The sequence below is a fragment of the Mus musculus genome, chromosome 1, assembly GCF_000001635.26.
Source record: "Mus musculus strain C57BL/6J chromosome 1, GRCm38.p6 C57BL/6J".
Classification (NCBI taxonomy): Eukaryota; Metazoa; Chordata; class Mammalia; order Rodentia; family Muridae; genus Mus; species Mus musculus.
In genome coordinates, this window is record NC_000067.6 from 34,868,973 (window position 1) to 34,892,720 (window position 23,748).

Consider the following 23,748-nt stretch of genomic DNA (forward strand, 5'->3'; position numbering starts at 1 on the left):
ATACGCCATTGCACACCTGTGGAGGTCAGGTGCCACCCATGTATGTATGTATGTATACATGTATGTATATATGTATGCATGTATGTATCATCACATCATCTCTCGTCTCCCCTTCCCTCCCCCAGCACCCCTGCTCACTTAAGTATGTTGATTTCATTATTGCTAACAAAGGACAGTTTTTAGAACTCAACTCATCCCTTCTACAATGTGAGTTTCAGGGGACACAGCATGTCATCAGGCTAGGTGACAAGTGCCTTTACCCACTGAGCCAACTCACCAGCCCCTCCCTCAAAACTGTGTTTCTCATGGGACTTTGTCTCCTTCCAGGTCTACGGCTATGGTCCATACAGCGGCGCATACCCCGCAGGAACTCAAGTTGTCTATGCCGCCAACGGGCAGGCATATGCAGTGCCATACCAGTACCCGTATGCAGGTAATGCACGCTGGCTGCCGCTCCCGGTCTCTGCGTACAGCGGGGCGAGGAGGAGGAGGCCTCCTTTCCAGTTGGAAGTTAAATGAGCTGCACGCTCTCACTGGAGACCCCAAATCACTTTGCCGCTCTGAGCTTTGTGTATTTTTCTTCAAATAGTCTTTTGGGTTTTCACATATCTTTACAGTGCTAGAGTGATTTTTATTTAAAAACGATTACATTTTTATTGATTTTGTGTGCACTTGTTACACATATGTGTGTGGGTACATGTATGTCACAGCCCATGAGGGAAGGCCAGAGGGCAATTCAAGGAAATCAGTTGTCTCCTAACACTGTGTGGGTCCCAGAGTTTGAACTTGGGTTGTCAGATTGGCCCCACTAAATTATCTCTCCAGCCCAGTCTTTGATTATTTAAAGGTTTTAGTAATCTTTATTTAAAATGTAACCAAATATACCTTAGTTGCTTACATTTCCCGTATGTCACTCAATTTAAACATTTTTAAAAAGATTTAGTTTTCCCTGTGTGTACCTGTCTGTAGATGTGTGCACATAAGTGCATGTGCCTGTCGGGGCCAGAATAGGGCATTTGGTGCCTGGAACTGGAGTTATACATGGTTGAGTTGACTTGTGGGTGCTGGGAACTGAAGCAGGGCTCTCTGGAGGAGCAGCAGGTGATCTCACTGCTGAGCCGTCTCTCCAGCCCCCTTGCCAGTCAGTCTGAAACACTAGCAGCTCATGATAAGTAAGGAATAGTGTAATGAAACCACACAACTTAGAAGGCATTCTGGTGGCACAGTACAAATCTACAGTAAGACTAAGGAGCTGGGGAGATGGTTCCGCAGGTGAAGTGCTTGCTGTGTGAGCGTGCGCACCGGAGGTTACACATGCGCACTGAGATGGGATCCAGCGCCATGTAAGAGCCATATAAAAGCCAGGCATGGCAATGTGCACCTGTGTCCCAGCACTGGGGATGTGGAGACAAGAGGTTCCCTGGGGCTCAGTGGCAAAGGGTGCGTCTGCCACACATGGCCTCTCAGATTCTTTCTATAGCTCCCAAAATAATTAGTTGTTGTTTAATGGGACATAGTTATACTTAAAAAGTTATTTGTTATATGAAATTCAAACCAATGGTGTGTCTCTATTCTTATTTACTAAACATGACAATTTTATTTAAATGCTTTATTTTTCTTAAGATTTATTTATTTTACATATATGAGTATACTGTCACTGTCTTCGGACACACCAGAAGAGATCCCATTATAGATGGTTGTGAGCTACCATGTGGTTGCTGGGAATTGAACTCAGGACCTCTGGAAGAGCAGTCAGTGCTCTTAACCGCTGAGCCATGTCTCCAGCCCTAAACTTGACAATTTTAGACTAGCAAGAAAGTTTAAAATCTAGTGAGATGTGATTTTTACTGCTGTTGGTATATGGGATTCTGAGGTGGGACCAAGATCCATGGGAAACCTGCTAGGGACCTTAGAGAATCCTTGGCCGGACACTGCAGAAAATAAAAGGCCCACATTGAAGTCTTTGGAACATTCACTTAGCTCTGTGCATGTGAACAACAAATACAAAGAGTAAAGAATATCAAGTCTGAGGGTGAAGTTTAGTGCTTGGTGTATGTGAGGCTCTGCATTCAGTGATCAGCATTAAAAAAACAAACAAGAAAGCAACAAACAAACAAATAAGAACAAAAGCAGTGAGCCAAATGGAAGGATAGGAACATCCATGCAAGGTATTAAAAATGGCTTTTGGACATTTACATATCTTTATGTAGCTAAAGTCCTTTTGATTTAATAGCACTACATTTGTATTTATTTCCTGTGCATGTGTTGTGTATGCGTGTGTGGGCGCATGTGTGCCACAGCTCGTGTGGGGACGTCAGAGGACAGCCTGAAGGACAGCCCGCTGTTAAGGTTCTGTTGGGCCCGTGCTTCAGAGTCCTGTGCAAAGCGAGTGTTCTCAGCTAGGGGATGGTCTGCTTTATTTCTTTGGAATTGAGTCCTGAGGCTATGGCTCAGGTGGGAGAATCCCATGTAGCCTGAACAAACCCGCAGCGTGGCATAAAACCCAAGTGGCACAGTCAAGAGAATCAGAAGTTCAAGGATTTCTTCAGCTGAGGCTGGCTTGGCACAGAATAAACAACAAATGGAAGAAGAAGAAAAAGAAAGTCTACTTTATGAATACTTGATAGTTGTTTGCTTTGAGACAGGGTCTTCCTGCGCATCCCAGATTGGTTCTCGGCTTGAGTTCCTCCTCCCAGCCCCCTAAGTGCTGGGATTGTTTGTGTGAGCTACTGTGCTGGGCCGTGTGGTAGTGAACGCTTGAACCTTACAAGCTGAAGTACAGGATCTTGTTGGTTGCCGCTGAAGCACGGGGTGAACAGAAACCAGGCTGTTTTCTTAGTGTTATAACTACACTTGTGCAGTGCAAGCTCAAGTCAGCTACTCCTGTCTGCACAGCCTTTCTAATCGAAAGTGGGTCATTCTGTTCCAATAACTGCTTTGAACTTATGCTCTTATCTCTTGGTTCTCTTACCATCTCAGAACTGGAAATGATCTAGAAACTTTGTATCGAAGTATGTGTAGTCACCTTGTGTTCTTTGCTTCTTCAAATAGAAATGCATTAGTCTCTCTATACATAGTTGAGGTGGTTTGAATTCAATATCCCCCACACATATTCTTAGGCCTTTGAATACTTGGACCCTAGGTGGTAGCACTGTTTGGGGAGGTTTAGGGGGTGTGGCCTTGCTAGAGGAGGTGTATTACTCAGGGCAAGCTTTGAGGTTTCAAAAGCTTTGGACCATTTCCTGATAGCTCTCTGTTTCCTGCTCATGGTTGGGCATGTGAGCTCTCGCTGATCAGCTGCCATGCCTGGTGCTTGCTGCCTTGGTTTCTTCTTGTGGTGATAATGGGCTCTTAACCCTCTGGAACTGTAAGCCCAAATTAACTCCTTTCCATAAGTTGTCTTAGCTATGGTGTTTTTTGTTTTTTGTTTTTTTTATCACAGCAATAGAATGGTAACTAAGGCAGGGAGTGGGCTATTGCTGTGACAGACCTGACTATATGTTGTTTTGTTTTTGTTTGTTTGTTTTTTGGAAGACCGAAACTTTGACCTAGACATGTGGTTGGATGTTATAAGCAGAGCTTAATAGGCCATCCCAGTAGGTTCTTGGAAGACAGTGCTGAGAGCGATGTGGTCTGCGGAGGCCCAGCTTGATAGGTTTCAGTGGGCAACAATATCTGCATCTGATATTGAGAATATTGCCTGCTCTTATTTTGAGATGTGAACTCTCCGCTGTTCCTCGTTCATATTGTCATGTTTTTCTTTCTGTGATGGCACAGACTCTAATCTCTCTGGATCCATAAACCCAAATGAGCCTGTCCTTCTCTAAGTTGTACTGGTCATGGTGATTTATCACAGTGACAGAGAAACTAAGATGGTAATCTGCTACATTAAGACTGACCTTATTTGTATATCACATGGATCACCACAGGACATCAGGCAGGGTTGGCCTTTTGTTCATCATGGGTGTTTGCAAAAAGTGCAGAGATGGGTTTGGTGAGATGGTTCAATGGAGCATGCCCAACACCCACAAATAAATAAATAAATATTAAAGTTTTAAAGTGACAGAGTTTCAGGTGAGTGTCTATAGTGTGGCAGCTGAAATTCCTTAAGCCTGCAAGAAACTCACTTGCCGTTTCCATGGTTTCTTGTGAGAAGAGTTCTCCCCCAGGCCTCCCTTCTCTCTTGCTTTAAAAATTAAATTATGTTAAATTGTTTGTACACCTGTGGATAATGTGCACATGGCTGAGGAGGCCTGAGGTTTCGAACCCCCCAGAGTTGGAGTTACAGGCAGTTATGAACCCATCAACCTGAATACTGGAAACTGGACTCGGGTCCTTTACAAGAGCCAGTGTGCACTCTGAAGCACAGAGGCATCTCCTCAGATCCATCCTCTCTGTACTAACACTCTCAAGTTGTCTCTGCAGATGTCTAGCTTCTTTCTGCCGGGCATAATTAAGACAGTTCGACAGTTGCTGATAACACTTTGGCATTAGGCTTCGCAGGGACTCATTACGAGTCAGAGCCAGGGACTGGTGAGTCTTCCTTTGCTGATGGTTTAATCTGCTTCTTCCTCTCATTAATCTCCTAGGCTTCCTTAATGTCTCCTCCAGTAGATCTCTTGCTATTACATGTATGGGCCACTCTTGCTAATGGTCCATCCTGGTGTGCTTTAATGGGACTGTGTTATTTGAGCAGAACAGCTGTTAGTACTGGTGGAGGAGGAGATGGAGAAGGAAGTAGAGGCAGAGGCGGAAACAGGGAAGGCGACCGGTGAGGAGGCAGAGGTGGGGCGGTGGGCAGAGGAAGTGCAGGAGGCACAGGCTGGCTGTGGCACCATGGGAGGAAGTATAGCTCAGAATTCTCCAAGCTACGGCACAGGTGGGCACATTTGTAGCTGCATGCAGCACATTTTAGCAATTTGGATAAGAAGATTTTTCCCAGGTGCTCTTCTGGGTTTCTTGGAACTTTTATGATTCATTCTGCAAAAAAAAAAAAAAAAAAAAAAAAAAACCTAGGGAGATGCCGTTCTTGAGTGTAGATTAAGGACATGGCGTTGGTGTCTGTCAGTGCCTCAGCGCCAAGTGTATGCACACCATATTCTTGAAACTTTTTGACTACACCTTTGATGTTGGAACATTTGAAGCTCCCAGATAGCCTCAGTGGGCTTCTCCTTTAGTGTGCATCAGTTGAAGAACTGACTGTGTTTTTTTGAGCCAGAGGTATGGTAAGGAAGATGTATCTAGCTCATACCGTGAGTGAGAAGTCTGTTTTTAATATTTTAGTTTGGGCATGACTGAAGTCTAAAAGTCTGTAACAAAGTCATGGCAGTGACCACTCCCCCCAAATTAAATCCTCAAGAGAGACCTGTCTTGACCTTAGAACTTCAGTAGTGTGTTCCAGCCGGTGGGGAAGAGATGCCCTCAAACGCTGTGTGAGTGGGGTACATAGTGAAACTCGTTACTTTGTAGACTAACCTAAGTACAAAGTTAACAAGCTGGATGTGGGCTGCTCACCTTCAATCTCAGCACTTCAGAGGCAGAGGCACCTGGGTCCCCGAGTTTCAGAGCAGTCTGGTGTACATGGTGACTTCCAGACCAGTGGGAATACACAGGCTGTCTCAGCAAACAAACAAAACGAAACAAAACGAAACAAAACAAAACAAAAACCCAACCAACCAAAAAGAAAATGGCCAAGACACCCATTTTACGGATCAAGAGTGATTTTTCTCATGATGGTGTTTTCCTTCTGGTGACATCTTCGCATCTTTGTCACAACTGAGGAAATGCAGTGTGGTGACACGGAAGGGGATTTGGGAATACGTCTCCCCACTTTGTACTTCACAGGAAGGAAACTTCAGATGGTGAGAAGCCAGTGTGGCTGCCGTAAGCCCCCACATGCTAAGATGACAGGGGTGAGCCACCATGGTTGCTTGGTGCCGCTTCATCTTCAAGCAGACTTCCCCTGATTTCCCACACTCTTCCCCATCTGTCTCATCCCAGCAAGCATGTAGTGGAGGGCTGCCATGGAAACCCGAGGTGGGCCTCTGTAGCTTTCTCTGTGCTCTGAACTTTGCAGTGTTATAGGGTTTGGACTGGGCAAGCAGAGAGAGGACCCTGGCCAATCTGTGAGTTCTTAGAGACCAGTGTTTGTAAGGTCCTAGTTTCCTCTTGCTGTCTTCCTTACTCTCTGTTCCAGAAACCCTATCCTGCAGCCCTCTCCAGAGTAAGATAAGCAGCCTGAGGTGTAACTGCAGAGTTAATCGCGTGGAGCTAGAGTAAAGATCATTACCAAATTCTTTGGTCATATTACATAAGATTTATTTATTGTTTTGTCACACAAGGCTATCTCCCTAAAGCAGGGTTTGAGAAAATAGCATCAAACATAGAAGACAATGAGGTTTATATAGCTAACAAACAAACAAACAAACCCAAACACCTGCAAGACTAGGGCATTTTCAAGGGTTGAGAGATTTCCAGAGGAATTTTGCTTAAGTAGGAAGTTGGCTGAATATTTCAAAATTATTGGCAGGACATTCTATCAGGATGCAGGTTAGGGTATAGCGTGTGGAGCATGTCAAATTCCAGAAAATGGGTCAAGACCTGCTCAAATCTAAGTTTTGTAGTAAACAGGAATGAACTTGTTTTGACCTTGTAACAAGATGGCTTTTAATCTTAAGATGGAGTCAGGCAGGTCCCTCAGCAGCTCTTCTACAGTCAAGTGCGTTCCTCTCCTCGTCAGATGTGGGTCTGCCTCCCTCCGAATTCCAAGGCAGCTTTCCATTTTTTTTCTTCCTTATTGGCGTCTCTCCGGCTTCTGGAGGGTAGCCTAGGTCACAGTGTATGGATCCCCTCCATCTCTCTGGAAACCTCCGAGTAAGAAACGGGAGGGAACCAAAGGCATTCTTCTCTGTGATCGTGAGGTCATATTTGTCTTAGTTATTTGTCTATTACTGTGATGAAACACTATGACCAAGGCAACTTATAGAAGAAAGAGTTTATTGGGGCTTACAGTTACAGAAGGTGAGTCCCTGACTGTCATGGAAGGGCCCAGACAGGCATGATCCTGGAACAATAGCTGAGAACGTATGGCCCTATCTGCAAATAGGAGGTCGGGGGTGGGGTGGGGCAGGGGTGAAGGGAGGGAGGGAATAAGGGAGAGAGCACTAACTGGGAATGGTTTAAATCCCACCCCTGGTAACACATCTCCAGTAAGGTCACACCTTCTAATTCTTCCCAAACATTTCACCCACCTGGGGACCAAGTATTTAAACATGTGAACCTATGGGGGCATTCTCATCCAAACCACCACACTCCTCTAATAAAGTTCTCTGGAAGGATGATCAACTTCCTCTCTGCAAGCTTGTACCACCCTCTTGTCTTTAAGACAGACTCTCACTAGGTATCCCTGGCCTGGAACTCACAGAGGTCCCCCTCTCACTGTCTCCCAGTGGCTGGGATTAAAGGTATGCGTCACCATGCCAGGCCTTACGGGCATCTAACATGCCTGGGTGTTTGGCTGTGTGTGTGCGCGCGCACCAAGTGCACACTGGGTACCTGCAGAAACCAGAAGAGGGCATTGGATCGCTGAAGCTATAGTTACTGATGCTTGTGGGATTACACGTGGGTGCCAGGTCCTCTGTAAGAGCGACAAGCGCTCTTAATACTAAGCCATGCCTCCAGTCCCCCATGTATTGTCTTTTATAAATTGCAACAGCGTTTTTCTTGTGTAATGTGTGGTGGGCCTTGGAAAGGGTTGGGTTGAACTCACTGAAGCCATCTATTAACACTTTCCTGAAGGACCTTGAAAGCCAACTAGTGAACAAACAAAGGGGCCACGTGGAGATTGGATACAGTGCCTATGTTAAGGGCACCATCTTTTCAGTAAATGTCAGACTTCCAAATTACATCTTAAAAGATCTCTCTCCTCTTGGTTTTTAGGAGTTTATGGACAACAGCCTGCCAACCAAGTCATCATCCGCGAGCGGTACCGAGACAATGACAGTGACCTGGCTCTGGGCATGCTCGCCGGGGCAGCCACCGGCATGGCCCTGGGCTCTCTGTTCTGGGTCTTCTAGAGCCTTCAACATTTTCTGTGCATAGCTTCTGTTAGTCCTGTGTGCAGTAATTTGATTTGCAGGGCATTTCTGTTTGTGACAAGTGTCTTTCATAATAATTTAAATAGTTCTTTTGAAGGTGGTAATCTAATAATTGTGACTGACCTGCATGGTACCACAAAGAAAGCCCGAGGTATGCTGTGAGTGAGAGCCTGAGTCCTTCCGGGTACTAGCTTGCACCAAGTCTTTCTTAGGGACTTTTGGATGGCTTTATGTAAACACACCCAGTTAAATGGGCAATTTCCGTCCAGTTAGGTGCAGTGTTGAATTAAGGGATGGCTTTCCTTGCTATGCCAATACTAATACTGCTGATGGAGGAAGATGTGTGCAAGTGTGGTGAGGAGAGTCACAGCTTCTTTAACTGTGGATTCTCTTCTAGACCCCTGCTGCGTGTTACCCTAGGAGCTGTGGGCTGGTGGCTCCTGCAAGACTATGGTGTGAGGACCCTGTAACGTACCTCTTGGAGCACTTAGGTACCCCTTGAAGCTCCTAGGTATCACCAGCAGGATTGGCTGCTCAGGATGCAGAGGGCCACCCCCTCCCTTTAAAAATTACGCTCCAGTAATCTGCCCAGTTTTATTTTCTTGTTATTCTTCTGTTTGCTTTTCCTGGGGATGATTGGCATTAGTCTGGAGTTAGGAATTGATTCGAGTGCCGGTGGGTGGAGGCATGCAGGGAGCTGCCCAGCGACCTGCTCTCAGTGTTTGTTTTAGGTATATTGATTGCCAGCTCAGGCTGCAGAGAGCCTATAGAGACTATTTTTCTACTTGTAAAGAAAGTATGGTGAGGGGAATTGAGGAGAGCCTTGTTTGAATGTTCCTGCCTCAGGCCTCCTGGGGCCCACACTGCGTGGTCCTGGGGAGGCTTTTCCTCAGCAGTGGAAGGGAGGCCCCGTGGCTGTCCAGAGTCTCAGGTTTTGAGTGAGAAATGGGATTGGGTAGAGCATCTCAGGGATTTGTTCTAATCCCTCATGTTATGGGGATCCAGCCGTGTTCTCAGTCCAGACCCGCTCACCTCAGAAGAGCTTAAAACATTTCTGGTCCCCAAATGTGTGGCACTCTGAGAAGCTCACAATCTGGCTTTCTAACGAAAATTTGTATTTCTAAAATTAGAGAATACATGTTCCACGCATTTAAAATTTATGTTCTTTCATGTTTTAAAGCTCCCAAATCCAGCTTTGTGACTGGCATATTTTAGTTTCAAACAGTACCCCGGCACAAAGGTGGGATGGCACAGTGAAGGCCCCCCGCCCTCTACTTTGCATAGTCTTGTTTCTCCAGGGTGCTCCCAGGAAGCATTCATTCTGACTTTGCTCAGCCCAGTGCATGCGTGCTGCCTTGCCGCCGTGCTGCTGGGTAGCTCTTTCTTGGTCAGATCAAGTCTTCAACAGATCTCCATGTGAGACAGTTGCCAAGTAGATGAGGTGGTGCCCATAGTGCTTTCTCGATACTCCTTGGGGACCTGTTGACACCTGCCCATTTCCAGCTGACATTTGTTTTTCTGTCATCTCTGATAGATGGGATATGTGACAACATGGTACGGACGCCGTTCAGTGTCGCTTTAATAAGCATGATGCTGATTTTACATCCTGTGCTGTATGACTGCCATTTGCTCACAGTGTCACCATTGCTAAAGCTCCGTGCTTTACTTACAAAACACTAAAACCAGTGGTTAGTGTTTCACAGTGATTTTAATTTTAGAGTTAGTTACTGGCATTCCTAAAGCCATAGAGTACTGAGTCACATCCCTGAAGTACTTTTGAAACAGAATTGTCTCCTACTGTCCCATGGGTGTGCCCTGCCTGTCTCCTGGCCCCAATGGGGCTAGCTGTACCAGGCAGCCATAGTTGAGCCTGATCATTCCTGTCACCAGTTTGACTTGATTATATACCCAGAATGGAATACATTCTTGGGCATCTCAGTTCCTCAGCCCTGATCCTCATAGACGCCACCCTTTCGATGGCTTTTGCGGCGTCACTTGTACCTCAGTGAGTCCTGCGATTCTTGAGTTAGAGGGAACGACTTGTCCAGCATTGAGGAACATGTCTCCTCCACTGAGACTTAAATGATGATGCAGGGCTGGAAGAGGCTGGCTGCTGACACTGCATCGTGGCTGATGTCATTGCTCTCCTAGTTCTTTGATTTAAGAACCTTTCATATGGAAGGCCTGAGGCTCCCTCAGATCGTCCCTTGCCAAGAAGGCCTGGCTTAGGTCATTAGTGCCCACAGTAGCCTTCTGGAGTGTAGCAAGTTCCTGCGTTTGAGACAGAATGGTTCAGATTTATTTTCTACATCTGTTGTTGACCCCATGCACCCTCTCATTTTGCCTTCCAGTCTACGTAGATGAAAGATGAAAGGCAGAGGATGCAGACAGTCTTCTTTGTGATTGCTTCTGTTATTCTGTTGCATCTACCGAGCCCGTTTTCTCCCTGTCTGTGCATACAGTATGTTTATAAGTGAACTTGTTAAAATATTAAATGATCACTAACCTTAAACCGTGTCTCATTGTGACTTCTGTCGTATGTTTAAATTATTTTGAGGTGGCTGGAGCAGTAGTTAAGTTGCCTGTCACAAAAGCATGAGGATCCGACATCAGACCCTTGGCACCCGAATGGAAGCTAGATGTGGCTACAGACATCTGTAGTCGTAGAACTTGGAGCTTGGAGAAGGGCCAGCCCCCAGAGTGCTAGTCTTCTAGCCAATCAGTGAGCTCTGGATCCATCAACAGACTCTTGTCTCTAAAGATAAGGCGGAGGGTGATAGAGGAAGAGGCCTGACATAAGCCTCTGGTCTTCAAGCAAGGGCACATGCCCACTCATGTAAATCACCTTGAATGAACTGAACCTAGGGCTGCATGCCTCTGAGCCCCGTGGAGGTGGAAGCATGGGGCTGCATGCCTCTGAGCCCCGTGGAGGTGGAAGCATGGGGCTGCATGCCTCTGAGCCCCGTGGAGGTGGAAGCATGGGGCTGCATGCCTCTGAGCCCTGTGGAGGAGGAAGCATGGGGCTGCATGCCTCTGAGCCCTGTGGAGGAGGAAGCATGGGGCTGCATGCCTCTGAGCCCTGTGGAGGAGGAAGCATGGGGCTGCATGCCTCTGAGCCCTGTGGAGGTGGAAGCATGGGGCTGCATGCCTCTGAGCCCTGTGGAGGAGGAAGCATGGGGCTGCATGCCTCTGAGCCCCGTGGAGGTGGAAGCATGGGGCCGCATGCCTCTGAGCCCCATGGAGGTGGAAGCATGGGGCTTCATGCCTCTGAGCCCCGTGGAGGTGGAAGCATGGGGCCGCATGCCTCTGAGCCCCGTGGAGGTGGAAGCATGGGGCTGCATGCCTCTGAGCCCCGTGGAGGTGGAAGCATGGGGCTGCATGCCTCTGAGCCCCGTGGAGGTGGAAGCATGGGGATGCATGCCTCTGAGCCCCGTGGAGGTGGAAGCATGGGGCTGCATGCCTCTGAGCCCCGTGGAGGTGGAAGCATGGGGCTGCATGCCTCTGAGCCCTGTGGAGGTGGAAGCATGGGGCTGCATGCCTCTGAGCCCTGTGGAGGTGGAAGCATGGGGATGCTTGCCTCTGAGCCCTGTGGAGGTGGAAGCAAGAACATTATAAATTTGAAGCCAGTTTGGGACATATAGGGAGGGAAAAAAATAGAAACACATTAGCTTTTTCTGTTATCAGCAGTCAAGAGTTCCACTTATTCAGGACTATAGTTGTTAGAGATGTGCTGTCACTTCAGAAGAAGAAACTCGCCAATTCTTTTAAGGCTTACTTTTATTTCAGTTTATATTTCAGATAGGGCCTGACTGGCCTGTCTGGAACTTGCTGTGTAGATCAGGCTGGACTTGAACTCACAGAGACCCACCTGCCTGAGCGCTGCAATTATGTCTGTGTGCCACCATGCCTTGGGTACTATTATTTTCATTATGTGCATGTCTGTACAAGGGTGTCTGCACAGGACAGCGGAGTTGGATTTCCTGGAGCTGGAGTTACAACCAGTTGTGAGCTGCCTGATACCATGCAGGACTTAAACTCAGGTCTTATACAAGAGCATTATGTGTTCTTAACCACTGAGCCATCTCTTCAGTTCCCAACTCACTAATTCTTATAGTAGCTGCAAGTGAGGGTTGGTTAAAGTTACAGCTATTGAGTCTGAGGCTCAAAGGCTGACTATTCACTGGGTGTGAGGCTTGCTTGTATAAAAAATACATATTTTACTCGGTGTTCCTCCTTTGTGAAATGTCTTCTCTGCCAAGGTTAATCACTCTATGACAGCACAAGTCTGGGAGACAAGGGTGTGTCTATGACCTGAGCAAAAATGGTAAATGCTGAGACCTTCAGGACAGCCCTTAAGGCTGTGAAAAAGAACTCTGAAAACATGAGTTCAAAATTATATAATTTCTCAGTTATGCAAAATATAAGGCTACAATATGTATTATATAAGGAGCTTCACAGGTCTAGAGAACAAAGGCAGCTGCACTATGAGCCAGCTTGTCAGAAAGATAGCAATGAAGGAGATAGAGAAATTTGGTGGTGGTGATCAGAGGGCAAGATCTCACCTAGCTATGTTTCTTTATATATATATATATATTTTTTTTTATTAGGTATTTTCCTCATTTACATTTCCAATGCATCCCAAAAGTCTCCCATACCCTCCCCCCCACTCCCCTACCCACCCACTCCCACTTTTTGGCCCTGGTGTTCTCCTGTACGGGGCATATAAAATTTGCATGACCAATGGGCCTCTCTTTCCAGTGATGGCCGACTAGGTCATCTTTTGACACATATGCCGCTAGAGACAAGAGATCCGGGGTACTGGTTAGTTCATATTGTTGTTCCACCTATAGGATTGCAGATCCCTTCAGACAGACAAGTAGACCAATGGAATAGAATTGAAGACCCAGAAATGAACCCACACACCTATGGTCACTTGATCTTTGACAAGGGAGCTAAAACCATCCAGTGGAAAAAGACAGCATTTTCAACAAATGGTGCTGGCACAACTGGTGGTTATCATGTAGAAGAATGTGAATTGATCCATTCCTATCTCCTTGTACTAAGGTCAAATCTAAGTGGATCAAGGAACTCCACATAAAACCAGAGAAACTGAAACTTATAGAGGAGAAAGTGGGGAAAAGCCTCGAAGATATGGGCACAGGGGAAAAATTCCTGAATAGAACAGCAATGGCTTGTGCTGTAAGATCGAGAATTGACCAATGGGACCTCATAAAACTGCAAAGCTTCTGTAAGGCAAAAGATACTGTCAATAAGACAAAAAGGCCACCAACAGATTGGAAAAGGATCTTTACCTATCCTAAATCAGATAGGGGACTAATATCCAATATATATATAAAGAACTCAAGAAGGTGGACTCCAGAAAATCAAATAACCCCATTAAAAATGGGGCTCAGAGCTAAACAAAGAAGTCTCACCTGAGGAATACCGAAAATGGCGGAGAAGCACCTGAAAAAAATGTTCAGCATCCTTAATCATCAGGGAAATGCAAATCAAAACAACCCTGAGTTTCCACCTTACACCAGTCAGAATGGCTAAGATCAAAAGTTCAGGGGACAGCAGATGCTGGCGAGGATGTGGAGAAAGAGGGACACTCTTCCATTGTTGGTGGGATTGCAAGCTTGTACACCCACTCTAGAAATCAGCCTGGCGGTTCCTCAGAAAATTGGACATAGTACTACCTAGCTATGTTTCTTGTTTGTGCTTATAAAGACAGGCAGATTTCTGAGTTCAAGGTCAGCCTGAGACAGCTAGTTTGGGATCAGGTGTGGTGGGATTGGTGATCTCAAGACAGAATCCCACCCGAGTTAGCTTATTGTCTGTGATTACAAAGGCAGGCATATATTTGAATTCATTTGCCCCTGAGAATGACACTTGAGATTGTCCTCTACATGCACTAATACCGGCAGATACCCACTCCCAAAAGGTACAACATCAGAGTGTCCTGAGAGTCTGGGCTTGGGGTGGGGTTCATTTTCATCCCCTCCCCTGGGCACTTCTTTGCTTTCTGCTCCCAATCCAGGCCCTGCCTAGTGTTTCAGACTCATATCTTCCTCTGCCCAGTCCAGGCAGTGTTCCCTGCCCCTCATACGTTGAGGTAGAGAATGGCTGTCCTCTCCTGGGCTGCCTTTCCCCCTTTCCTCCAGCTCCACACAGGACTGAGACATTGGATGGATCCAATAGACCCTTGCCTGCCAACCATGACCTCCCAACTCTCCTAGGGATGATCATTCAGCCATTGGGAAGGAAGTGGGTGCCTAGCACTGGCCTTGCACGGCTTTGGTGTTACTATTACTGGTGTAGATCTGAATTCAAAGTGGATCTGCTAAAGTGTCCAGGTTCTTGTGTCTTTGAACAGTGATTTGGACAGATACACAATTAATAGCAGAAAGGGAAGTAGTTCCAAGCTTGGAATTGATTAGAGCTGAAGGCAGATCCAGGCTCCAAAGATCGATCTTTTTCTCTCTCTCTTTTTCTTTTTCTCTCTTTCTCTCTTTCCCCCTTTCCCTCTTTCCCTCTTCCTTCCTTCCTTCCTTCCTTCCTTCCTTCCTTCCTTCTTTCCTTCCTCTCTCTCTCTCTCTCTCTCTCTCTCTCTCTCTCTCTCTCTTTCTCTCTCTCTCTCTTTCTTTCTTTTTCACTACTAGTAGATTAAACTTAGGGTTTTGTGCATGCAAAGCAAGTATTCTATCACACACTATGCATTTTTTTCCATGCATGCATCTTTTTGTTACTCACAGCCTGGAATGGTGATGGTTGTGGTGGTGGAAGTGATTCCTGCACAGAGGTGGGGGGGGGGGGGTAGGGTTATCTCCTGCAATTGGTTTCTTTCATATGCTAATTTTGATGTTTATAATCCTCCACTCTCCACCTTGTTCTCTTTCCCACTGAGACAAAGAGTTCCATCCAGTGAGACTCCAACAGAGTCTCCACACCCTAGCCCCCAGGAAAGCTGGCAGCTCAGTGAGGAACAGCAAAGGTCAGAGATCACAGTCATCACTAGTGGACCATGGGGCAGGAGTGTCCTTAAGCAGCCCTGCACACCATGTGGGCACCTTAGGTGTTTCTAGGGCAGGGGATAGTTGAGCCTTGAATACCTGTGGGGAGATATGATGACTAGGCTGCTATGGGGGCTGCTCAGTGCTTCTTAAGAAGCTGCCACCGTTGTTACCTTGGGTGCAAACTCAGCGGACAGTTCCACGGTCCCCAGAGGACTCTCCATGCGATCTTAGGATCACTGGTGAGCAGGGCACAACATCAGTTCCAAAACAATCTTGCCAGGCCTGTGCCAGCAGCAGTGAAGCAGAAAACCCACCTGACCAGGGGCTGAAGTTCCTTCCAGTGGGTGCCAGCTATAGGTCACCTTGGGCATGAACTTGGCAAATGGTCCCACAGTCCTCAGAGGACTCTCCACGAGATCTTAGGATCACTGGTGAGTGGATCACAACATCAATTCCAAACCAATTGTGACAGGCCTGTGACAGCAGGAGCAAGGACATAGGAGCCCTGCCTGACCAGTGGCTCAGGTTCCTTCTGGTCGATGCCTTGGTTTCAGCAGACAGCCCCACAGTCCCCAGAGGAGACACCACTTCTAGGCACTGTAACAGGCTCCGGATTTTAGGATTCCAGGATCCCAGGATAACAGAAGCTTGGTCACACCAGGATCTCAGGGTCTCAGAGAAAGCTTGACTGCCAAGAACAATGACACACCCAGAATCTCAGGTTCACAGGAGTCCGGAATCACAGGATCACAGAGAGAGCTGGACTCTGAGAAGTCCAGAATCATCCAGGATTATAGGAAGGACAGGCTCCAATCATATATATTGAGTGCAGCAAGCACTTGAGATAATCAGATGATAGGAGGCAATCGTAAGAACAGAAGCAACAGAAACCAAAGTTACTTGGCATCATGAGAACCAAACTCTCCCACCATAGCAAGTCCTGGATACACCATCACACCAGAAAAGCAAGATATGGATCTAAAGTCTCTTCTCATGATGATGATGGAGGACTTTAAGAAGAAAATAAATAACTTCCTTAAAGAAATACAGGAAAACACAGGTAAACAGCTAGAAGCCCTTAAAGAGGAAACACAAAAATCCCTAAAAGAATTACAGGAAAACACAACCAAACAGGTGATGGAATTGAACAAAACCATCCAGGATCCAAAAAATGGAAGTAGAAACAATAAAGAAATCACAAAGGGAGACAACTCTGGAGATAGAAACCCTAGGAAAGAAATCAGGAGTCATAGATGCGAGCATCAGCAACAGAATATAAGAGATGGAAGAAAGAATCTCAGGTGCAGAAGATTCCATAGAAAACATGGACACAACAATTAAAGAAAATGCAAATGAAAAAGGATCCTAACTCAAAACATCCAGAAAATCCAGGACACACTGAGAAGACCAAACCTAAAAATAATAGGAGTAGATGAGAATGAAGATTTTCAACTTAAAGGGCCAGTAAATATCTTGAACAAAATTATAGAAGAAAACTTCCCTAACCTAAAGAAAGAGATGCCCATGAACATAGAAGAAGCCTACAGAACTCCAAATAGACTGGACCAGAAAAGAAATTCCTCCCAACACATAATAATCAGAACAACAAATGCACTAAATAAGGATAGACTATTAAAAGCGGTAAGGGAAAAAAGTCAAGTAACATATAAAGGCAGACCTATCAAAATTACACCAGACTTCTCACCATAGACTATGAAAGCCAGAAGATCCTGGACAGATGTTATATAGACCCTAAGAGAACACAAATGCCAGCTCAGGCTACTATACCCAGCAAAACTCTCAATTACCATAGATGGAGAAACCAAAGTATTCCACGACAAAACCAAATTCACACATTATCTTTCCAAGAATCCAGCCCTTCAAAGGATAATAACAGAAAAAAAAAAAAAACAATACAAGGACAGAAATCATGCCCTAGAAAAAGCAAGAAAGTAATCCCTCAACGAACCAAAAAGAAGACTGCCACAAGAAAAGAATGCCAACTCTAACAACAAAAATAAAAGGAAGCAACAATTACTTTTCCTTAATATCTCTTAATATCAATGGACTCAATTCCCCAATAAAAAGACATAGACTAACAGACTGCCTACTTAAACAGGACCCAACCTTTTGCTGCTTACAGGAAACCCACCTCAGGGACAAAGACAGACACTACCTCAGAGTAAAAGACTCGAAAACAATTTTCCAAGCAAATAGACCAAAGAAACAAGCTGGAGTAACCATTCTAATATCAAATAAAATCAACTTCCAACCCAAAGTTATCAAAACAGACAAGGAGGGCACTTCATACTCATCAAAGGTAAAATCTTCCAAGATGAACTCTCAATTCTGAATATCTATGCTCCAAATGCAAGGGCATCCACATTCATTAAGGAAACTTTAGTAAAGCTCAAAGCACACTTTGCACCTCACACAATAATAGTGGGAGACTTCAACACCCTACTCTCATCAATGGACAGATCCTGGAAACAGAAACTAAACACAGACACATTGAAACTAACAGAAGTTACGAAACAAATGGATTTGACAGATACCTACAGAACATTTTATCCTAAAACAAAAGGATATACCTTCTTCTCAGCACCTCACGGTACCCTCTCCAAAACTGACATATAATTGGTCACAAAAGAGGCCTCAACAGATATAAAAATATTGAAATTATCCCATGCATTCTATCAGATCACCATTGACTAAGGCTGATCTTCAATAACAACATAAATAATAGAAAGCCAACGTTGACGTGGAAGCTGAATAACACTCTACTCAATGATACCCTGGTCAAGGAAGAAAGAAAGAAAGAAAGAAAGAAAGAAAGAAAGAAAGAAAGAAAGAAAGAAAGAAAGAAAGAAAGAAAGAAAGAAAGAAAGAAAGAAAGAAATTAAAGACTTTGGAGTTTAATGAAAGTGAAGCCACAACATACCCAAACTTATGGGACACAATGAAAGCAGTCCTAAGAGGAAAACTCATAGTTCTGAATGCAGCCAAAAAGAAACTAGAGAGAGCACACTCTAGCAGCTTGACAACACACCTAAAAGCTCTAGAACAAAAGGAAGCAAATTTACCCAAGAGGAGTAGACGGCAGGAAATAATCAAACTCAGGGCTGAAATCAACTAAGTAGAAACAAAAAGAACTGTTCAAAGAATCAACCAAATCAGGAGCTGTTTTTTTGAGAAAATCAAGAAGATAGATAAACCCTTAGCCAGACTAACTAGAGGGCACAGAGACAGTATCCTAATTAACAAAATCAGAAATGAAAAAGGAGACATAACAACTGAACCTGAGGAAATCCACAACATCATCAGATTCTACTACAAAAGGCTATACTCAACAAAACTGGAAAACCTGGATGAAATGGACAATTTTCTAGACAGATACCAAGTACCAAAGTTAAATCAAGGTCAGATTAATAATTTAAACAGCCCCATATCCCCTAAAGAAATAGAAGCAATCATTAATAGTCTCCCAACCAAAAAAAGCCCAGGACCAGATGTGTTCAGAATTCTATCAGACCTTCAAAGAAGACCTAATTCCAATCCTTCTCAAACTATTTCACAAAATAAAAACAGAAGGTACCCTACCCAATTCATTCTATGAAGCCACAATTACTTTGATACCTAAACCACAGAAAGACCCAACAAAGAAAGAGAACTTCAGACCAATTTCCCTTATGAATATCAATGCAAAAATACTCAATAAAATCCTCGCAAACCGAATCCAAGAACGCATCAAAACGATCATCCATCATGATCAAGTATGCTTTATCCCAGGGATGCAGAAATGGTTTAATATGTGGTAATCCATCAATGGAATCCACTATATAAACAAACTCAAAGACAAAAACCACATGATCATCTATCTCATTAGATGCTGAGAAAGCATTTGACAAAAATCCAACACCCATTCATGATAAAAGTCTTGGAATGATCAGGAAATCAAGGCCCATACCTAAATGTAATAAAAGAAATATACAGCAAACCAGTAGCCAACATCAAACTAAATGGAGAGAAACTTGAAGCAATTCTACTAAAATCAGGGACTAGACAAGACTGCCCACTTTCTCCCTACCTATTCAATATAGTACTTGAAGTCCTAGTCAGAGCAATTACACATCAAAAGGAAATCAAGGGGATACAAATTGTAAAGGAAGAAGTCAAAATATAACTATTTGCAGGTGATATGTTGTTATATATAAGTGTCCCTAAAAATTCCACCAGAGAACTCCTAAACCCGATAAAAAGCTTCAGTAAAGTAGCTGGATATAAAATTAACTCAAACAAATCAGTGGCCTTTCTCTACACAAAGGATAAACAGGCTGAGAAAGAAATTAGAGAAACAACACCCTTCACAATAGTCACAAATAATATAAAATACCTTGGTGTGACTCTAACTAAGGAAGTGAAAGATCTGTATGATAAGAACTTCAACCTCTTGGTGATGGCACATGCCTTTAATCCCAGCACTTGGGAGGCAGAGGCAGGCAGATTTCTAAGTCTGAGGCCAGCCTGGTCTACAAAGTGAGTTCCAGGACAGCCAGGGCTACACAGAGAAACCCTGTCTTGAAAAAACAAAACAAAACAAAACAAACACACCCCCCCCCCCAAAAAAAAGAACTTCAAGTCTCTGAAGAAAGAAATTGAAGAAGGTCTCAGAAGATGAAAAGATCTCCAATGCTCATGGATTGGCAGGATTAATATAGTAAAAATCGCTATCTTGCTGAAAGCAATCTACAGATTCAATACAATCCCCATCAAATTTCCAACTCATTTCTTCACAGAGTTAGAAAGGGCAATTTGCAAATTCATCTGGAATAACAAAAAAACCTAGGATAGCAAAAACTATTCTCAAAATAAAAGAACCTCTGGGGGAATCACCATGCCTAACCTCAAGCTATACTATAGAGCAATTGTGATAAAAAACTGCATGGTACTGTACTGGCTAGTTTTGTGTCAACTTGACACAGCTGGAGTTATCACAGAAAAAGGAGCTTCAGTTGAGGAAATGCCTCCATGAGAGCCAACTGTAAGGCATTTCCTCAATTAGTGATCAAGGGGGAAAGGCCCCTTGTGGATGGGACTATATCTGGGCTGGTAATCTTGGTTCTATAAGAGAGCAGGTTGAGCAAGCCAGGGGAAGCAAGCCAGTAAGGAACATCCCTTCATGGCCTCTGCATCAGCTCCTGCTTCCTGACCTGTTTGAGTTCCAGTCCTGACTTCCTTGGTGATGAACAGCAGTATGGAAGTGTAAGCCAAATAAACCCTTTCATTCCCAACTTGTTTCTTGGTCATGATGTTTGTGCAGGAATAGAAACCCTGACTAAGACAGTACTGGTACAGTGACAGACAGGTAGATCAATGGAATAGAATTGAAGACCCAGAAATGAACCCACACACCTATGGTCACTTGATCTTTGACAAGGGAGCTAAAACCATCCAGTGGGAAAAAGGCAACATTTTCAACAAATGCTGCTAGCACAACTGGCGGTTTTCATGTAGAAGAATGCGAATTGATCCTTTATTATCTCCTTGTACAAAGCTCAATTCTAAGTGGATCAAAGAACTCCACATAAAACCAGAGACACTGAAACTTATAGAGGAGAAAGTGGGGAAAAGCCTCGAAGATATGGGAACAGGAGAAATTTTTCTGAACAGAAGAGCAATGGTTTGTGCTATAATATTGAGAATTGACAAATGGGACCTCATAAAATTGCAAAGGTTTTGTAAGGCAAAAGACACTGTCAATAAGACAAAAAGGCCACCAACAGATTGGGAAAGAATTTTTACCAATCCTAAATCTGATAGGGGACTAATATTCAATATATACAAAGAACTCAAGAAGCTGGACTCCAGAAAATCAAATAACCCTATTAAAATGGGGTACAGAGCTAAACAAAGAATTTTCAATTGAGAAATACTGAATGGCTGAGAAGCCCCTGAAAAAAAAATTCAGCATCCTTAATTATCAGAGAAATACAAAGCAAAACAACCCTGAGATTCCACCTCACACCAGTCAGAATGGCTTAGATCAAAAATTCACATGACACCAGATGCTGGTGAGAATGTGGAGAAAGAGGGACACTCCTCCATTGCTGGTGGGGTTGCAAGCTGATACAACCACTCTGGAAATCAGTTTGGTGGTTCCTTAGAAAACTGGTCATAGCATGACCGGAATATCCAGCAATACCTCTCCTGGGCATATATCCAGAAGATGTTCCAATTTGTCATAAGGACACTTGTTCCACTATGTTCATAGCAGCCTTATTTATAATAGCCAGAAGCTGGAAAGAACCCAGATGTCCCTCAACAGAAGAATGGATACAGAAAATGTGGTACATTTACACAATGGAGTACTACTCAGCTATTAAAACGAATGAATTTATGAAATTCTTAGGCAAATGGATGTATCTGGAGGGTATCATCCTGAGTGAGGTAACCCAATCACAAAAGAACTCACATGATATGCACTCACTGATAAGTGGATATAAGCCCAGAGACTTAGAATACCCAAGATTAAATTTGCAAAACACATGAAACCCAAGAAGAAGGAAGACCGAAGAGTGGATACTTTGTTCTTTCTTAGAATGAGGAACAAAATACCCATGGAAGGAGTTGTAGAGACAAAGTTCGGAGCAGAGCCTGAAGGAACGACCATCCAGAGACTGCCCCACCCTGGGATCCACTCCATAAACAACCACCAAATCCAGTCACTAGGCAGATGCCAACAAGAGCCTACTGACAGGAGCCTGATATAGCTGTCTCCTGAGAGACTCTGCCAGTGCCTGGCAAATACAGAAGTGGATGTTCACAGTCATCCATCGGACGCAGCACAAGGTCCCTAATGAAGGAGCCAGAGAAATACCCAGGGAGCTGAAGGGGACTGAAGCCCCATAGGAGGGACATCAATATGAACTAACCAGTACCCCCAGAGCTCCTTGGAACTATATCACCAATCAAAGAAAACACATGGTAGAATTTGTGGCTCTAGCTATATATGTAGCAAAGGATGGCCTAGTCGTTCATCAATGGGAGGAGAGGCCCTTGGTCCTGTGAAGGCTCTATGCCCCAGTGTAGGGGAATGCCAGGACCAGGGATGGGAGTGGGTGGGTTGGGGAGCAGGGGGAGCGGGGAGGGGATAGGGGATTTTTGGAGGGGAAACTAGCAAAGAGGATAACATTTGAAATGTAAATAAAGAAAATACCTAATAAAAAATAAAAAGAAGGTGCCACCATTCACCTGTGAAAGCTACAGTGGAATCTGCTGGAAGGCCCACAGTGGGGCAGGCGTACTTTCTGGGGAACTGAATTCAATTCTCCGTTGCTTTTCTAGACCGGGGCAAGCAGCTTGGGCCTCTCACCTCAGTTTCCTCCTCTATGTGAACTAATCTCACCTCCCAGGCATCCTGCAGGCATACAGATTTTTCTCCTCTAGCCTCTCCATTGCCCTTGTTGGCCCGCGGTTCCCAGGGATGCCAGCCCCATAGCCCTGAAATCCCTGAGAACCCATTGGATTTGAATCCAAGCCAGCCCTCCGCACAGTTCCATTGCAAGTTAAGTTGGAGAAACTGGTTTCGGGAAGGCTTCTCTCTCCTGTAGCATAGAATTTTCTGCATTTACTGTTCTTCCAGTCAGCTGCTGCTACTGGGAGCCGCCACTGGGTGTCAGGGTGGCCCCAGGAAAAGTCTCTTCTTGTCACCCAGCCTCAGCTAAACCTGATAAGTGGCGAGGGCTGAGCTGGAGGCTTAGCACACAAGGAGAGGCATAAAGGGTGAGCACCTCCCTGCATTCGTGCTCCTTACCTGAATTGTGCACCCCTCCCCACCCTCAAAAAACAGCCTGTCTATTGCGGACGTTTTAGGTATCTGGTGGATGAGGTGTTCAGCAAAAGGAGGGCATGCGAAGTCCTAAGACTCAGGGTCTCTTCTCGCCATTTTCTGTCACACCGGTGTTGAGGCAGACCCTAAGATGGGTGGACAGTGAGGTTTTTTTTACTGCCAGTCTGAGGTTGGCCTGTGCCAGTTTGCGAATGGCCTAGATCTGGTTGTTTTCATTGCTATGTGCTATGTAGGACATAGAGGCTGTCAGGGAACGTGGTCACTAGCCGGAGGAGGCAGCGGCTTGTTCAGTGGAGTACAGAGATAAGAAGAGTTTTAGAGAAAGAAGAAACAAGCTCTCTCTGTTCCCCACTGGGTATCCTCCCCAGTTCCAGAAGCACCTTTTATGAAGTACATGACCACAGCATCTGGCGGGGTGGGGGATAGCAGGGAGAGGTGAAGGCTAATGTAATGCTTAATCCAAGGCAACCGCTCAGAGAAGTTTACAGCCGAGAAGACAAGTCCAGTGTGAACCTGCGTCCGCAGAGAATACATGCTTCACAGAGTACATGTCCTACAAAATATGTGCCTGTTAGAGAGTATGAATCCCCTGGTGGGCTTATCTATCCTCCCTGCCCTAGATCTCCTGCTGCCTGCTGCTGACTGCCGGCATCTAAGCATTCTTTCACTTCTACCTAAACTATCAATCTTGTCACCGGTGCGGATGCCTGAGATGTGCAGCTATCATGGCAGGCTTTGCCCTTTGTACTGGAAGGTCTCCTATGGGAGCTTGGACAGCTGCATCTCA

General features: G+C 44.9%; 1 protein-coding gene and 1 pseudogene across 4 annotated transcripts in view; both read left to right on the top strand.

Moving 5' to 3' along the window:
- The window catches only part of Plekhb2 (pleckstrin homology domain containing, family B (evectins) member 2), a 29,627-nt gene extending 19,014 nt beyond the window's left edge, over positions 1-10,613 (top strand). For 2 of the 4 annotated variants that reach the window (NM_145516.2, XM_006495898.3), the window contains exons 7-8: positions 328-433; positions 7,939-10,613. In NM_145516.2, coding sequence (NP_663491.1) covers positions 328-433; positions 7,939-8,075 — 243 coding nt within the window. In that variant the 3' untranslated portion in view covers positions 8,076-10,613. Of the gene's footprint in view, positions 1-327; positions 2,586-7,938 lie in introns of those variants that run through there. The other 2 variants (NM_001357425.1, NM_175421.1) reach the window with 2 other exon arrangements.
- A 354-nt stretch (positions 10,614-10,967) lies between these two features.
- Gm19430 overlaps positions 10,968-23,748 on the top strand; it is a 50,704-nt pseudogene continuing 37,923 nt past the window's right edge.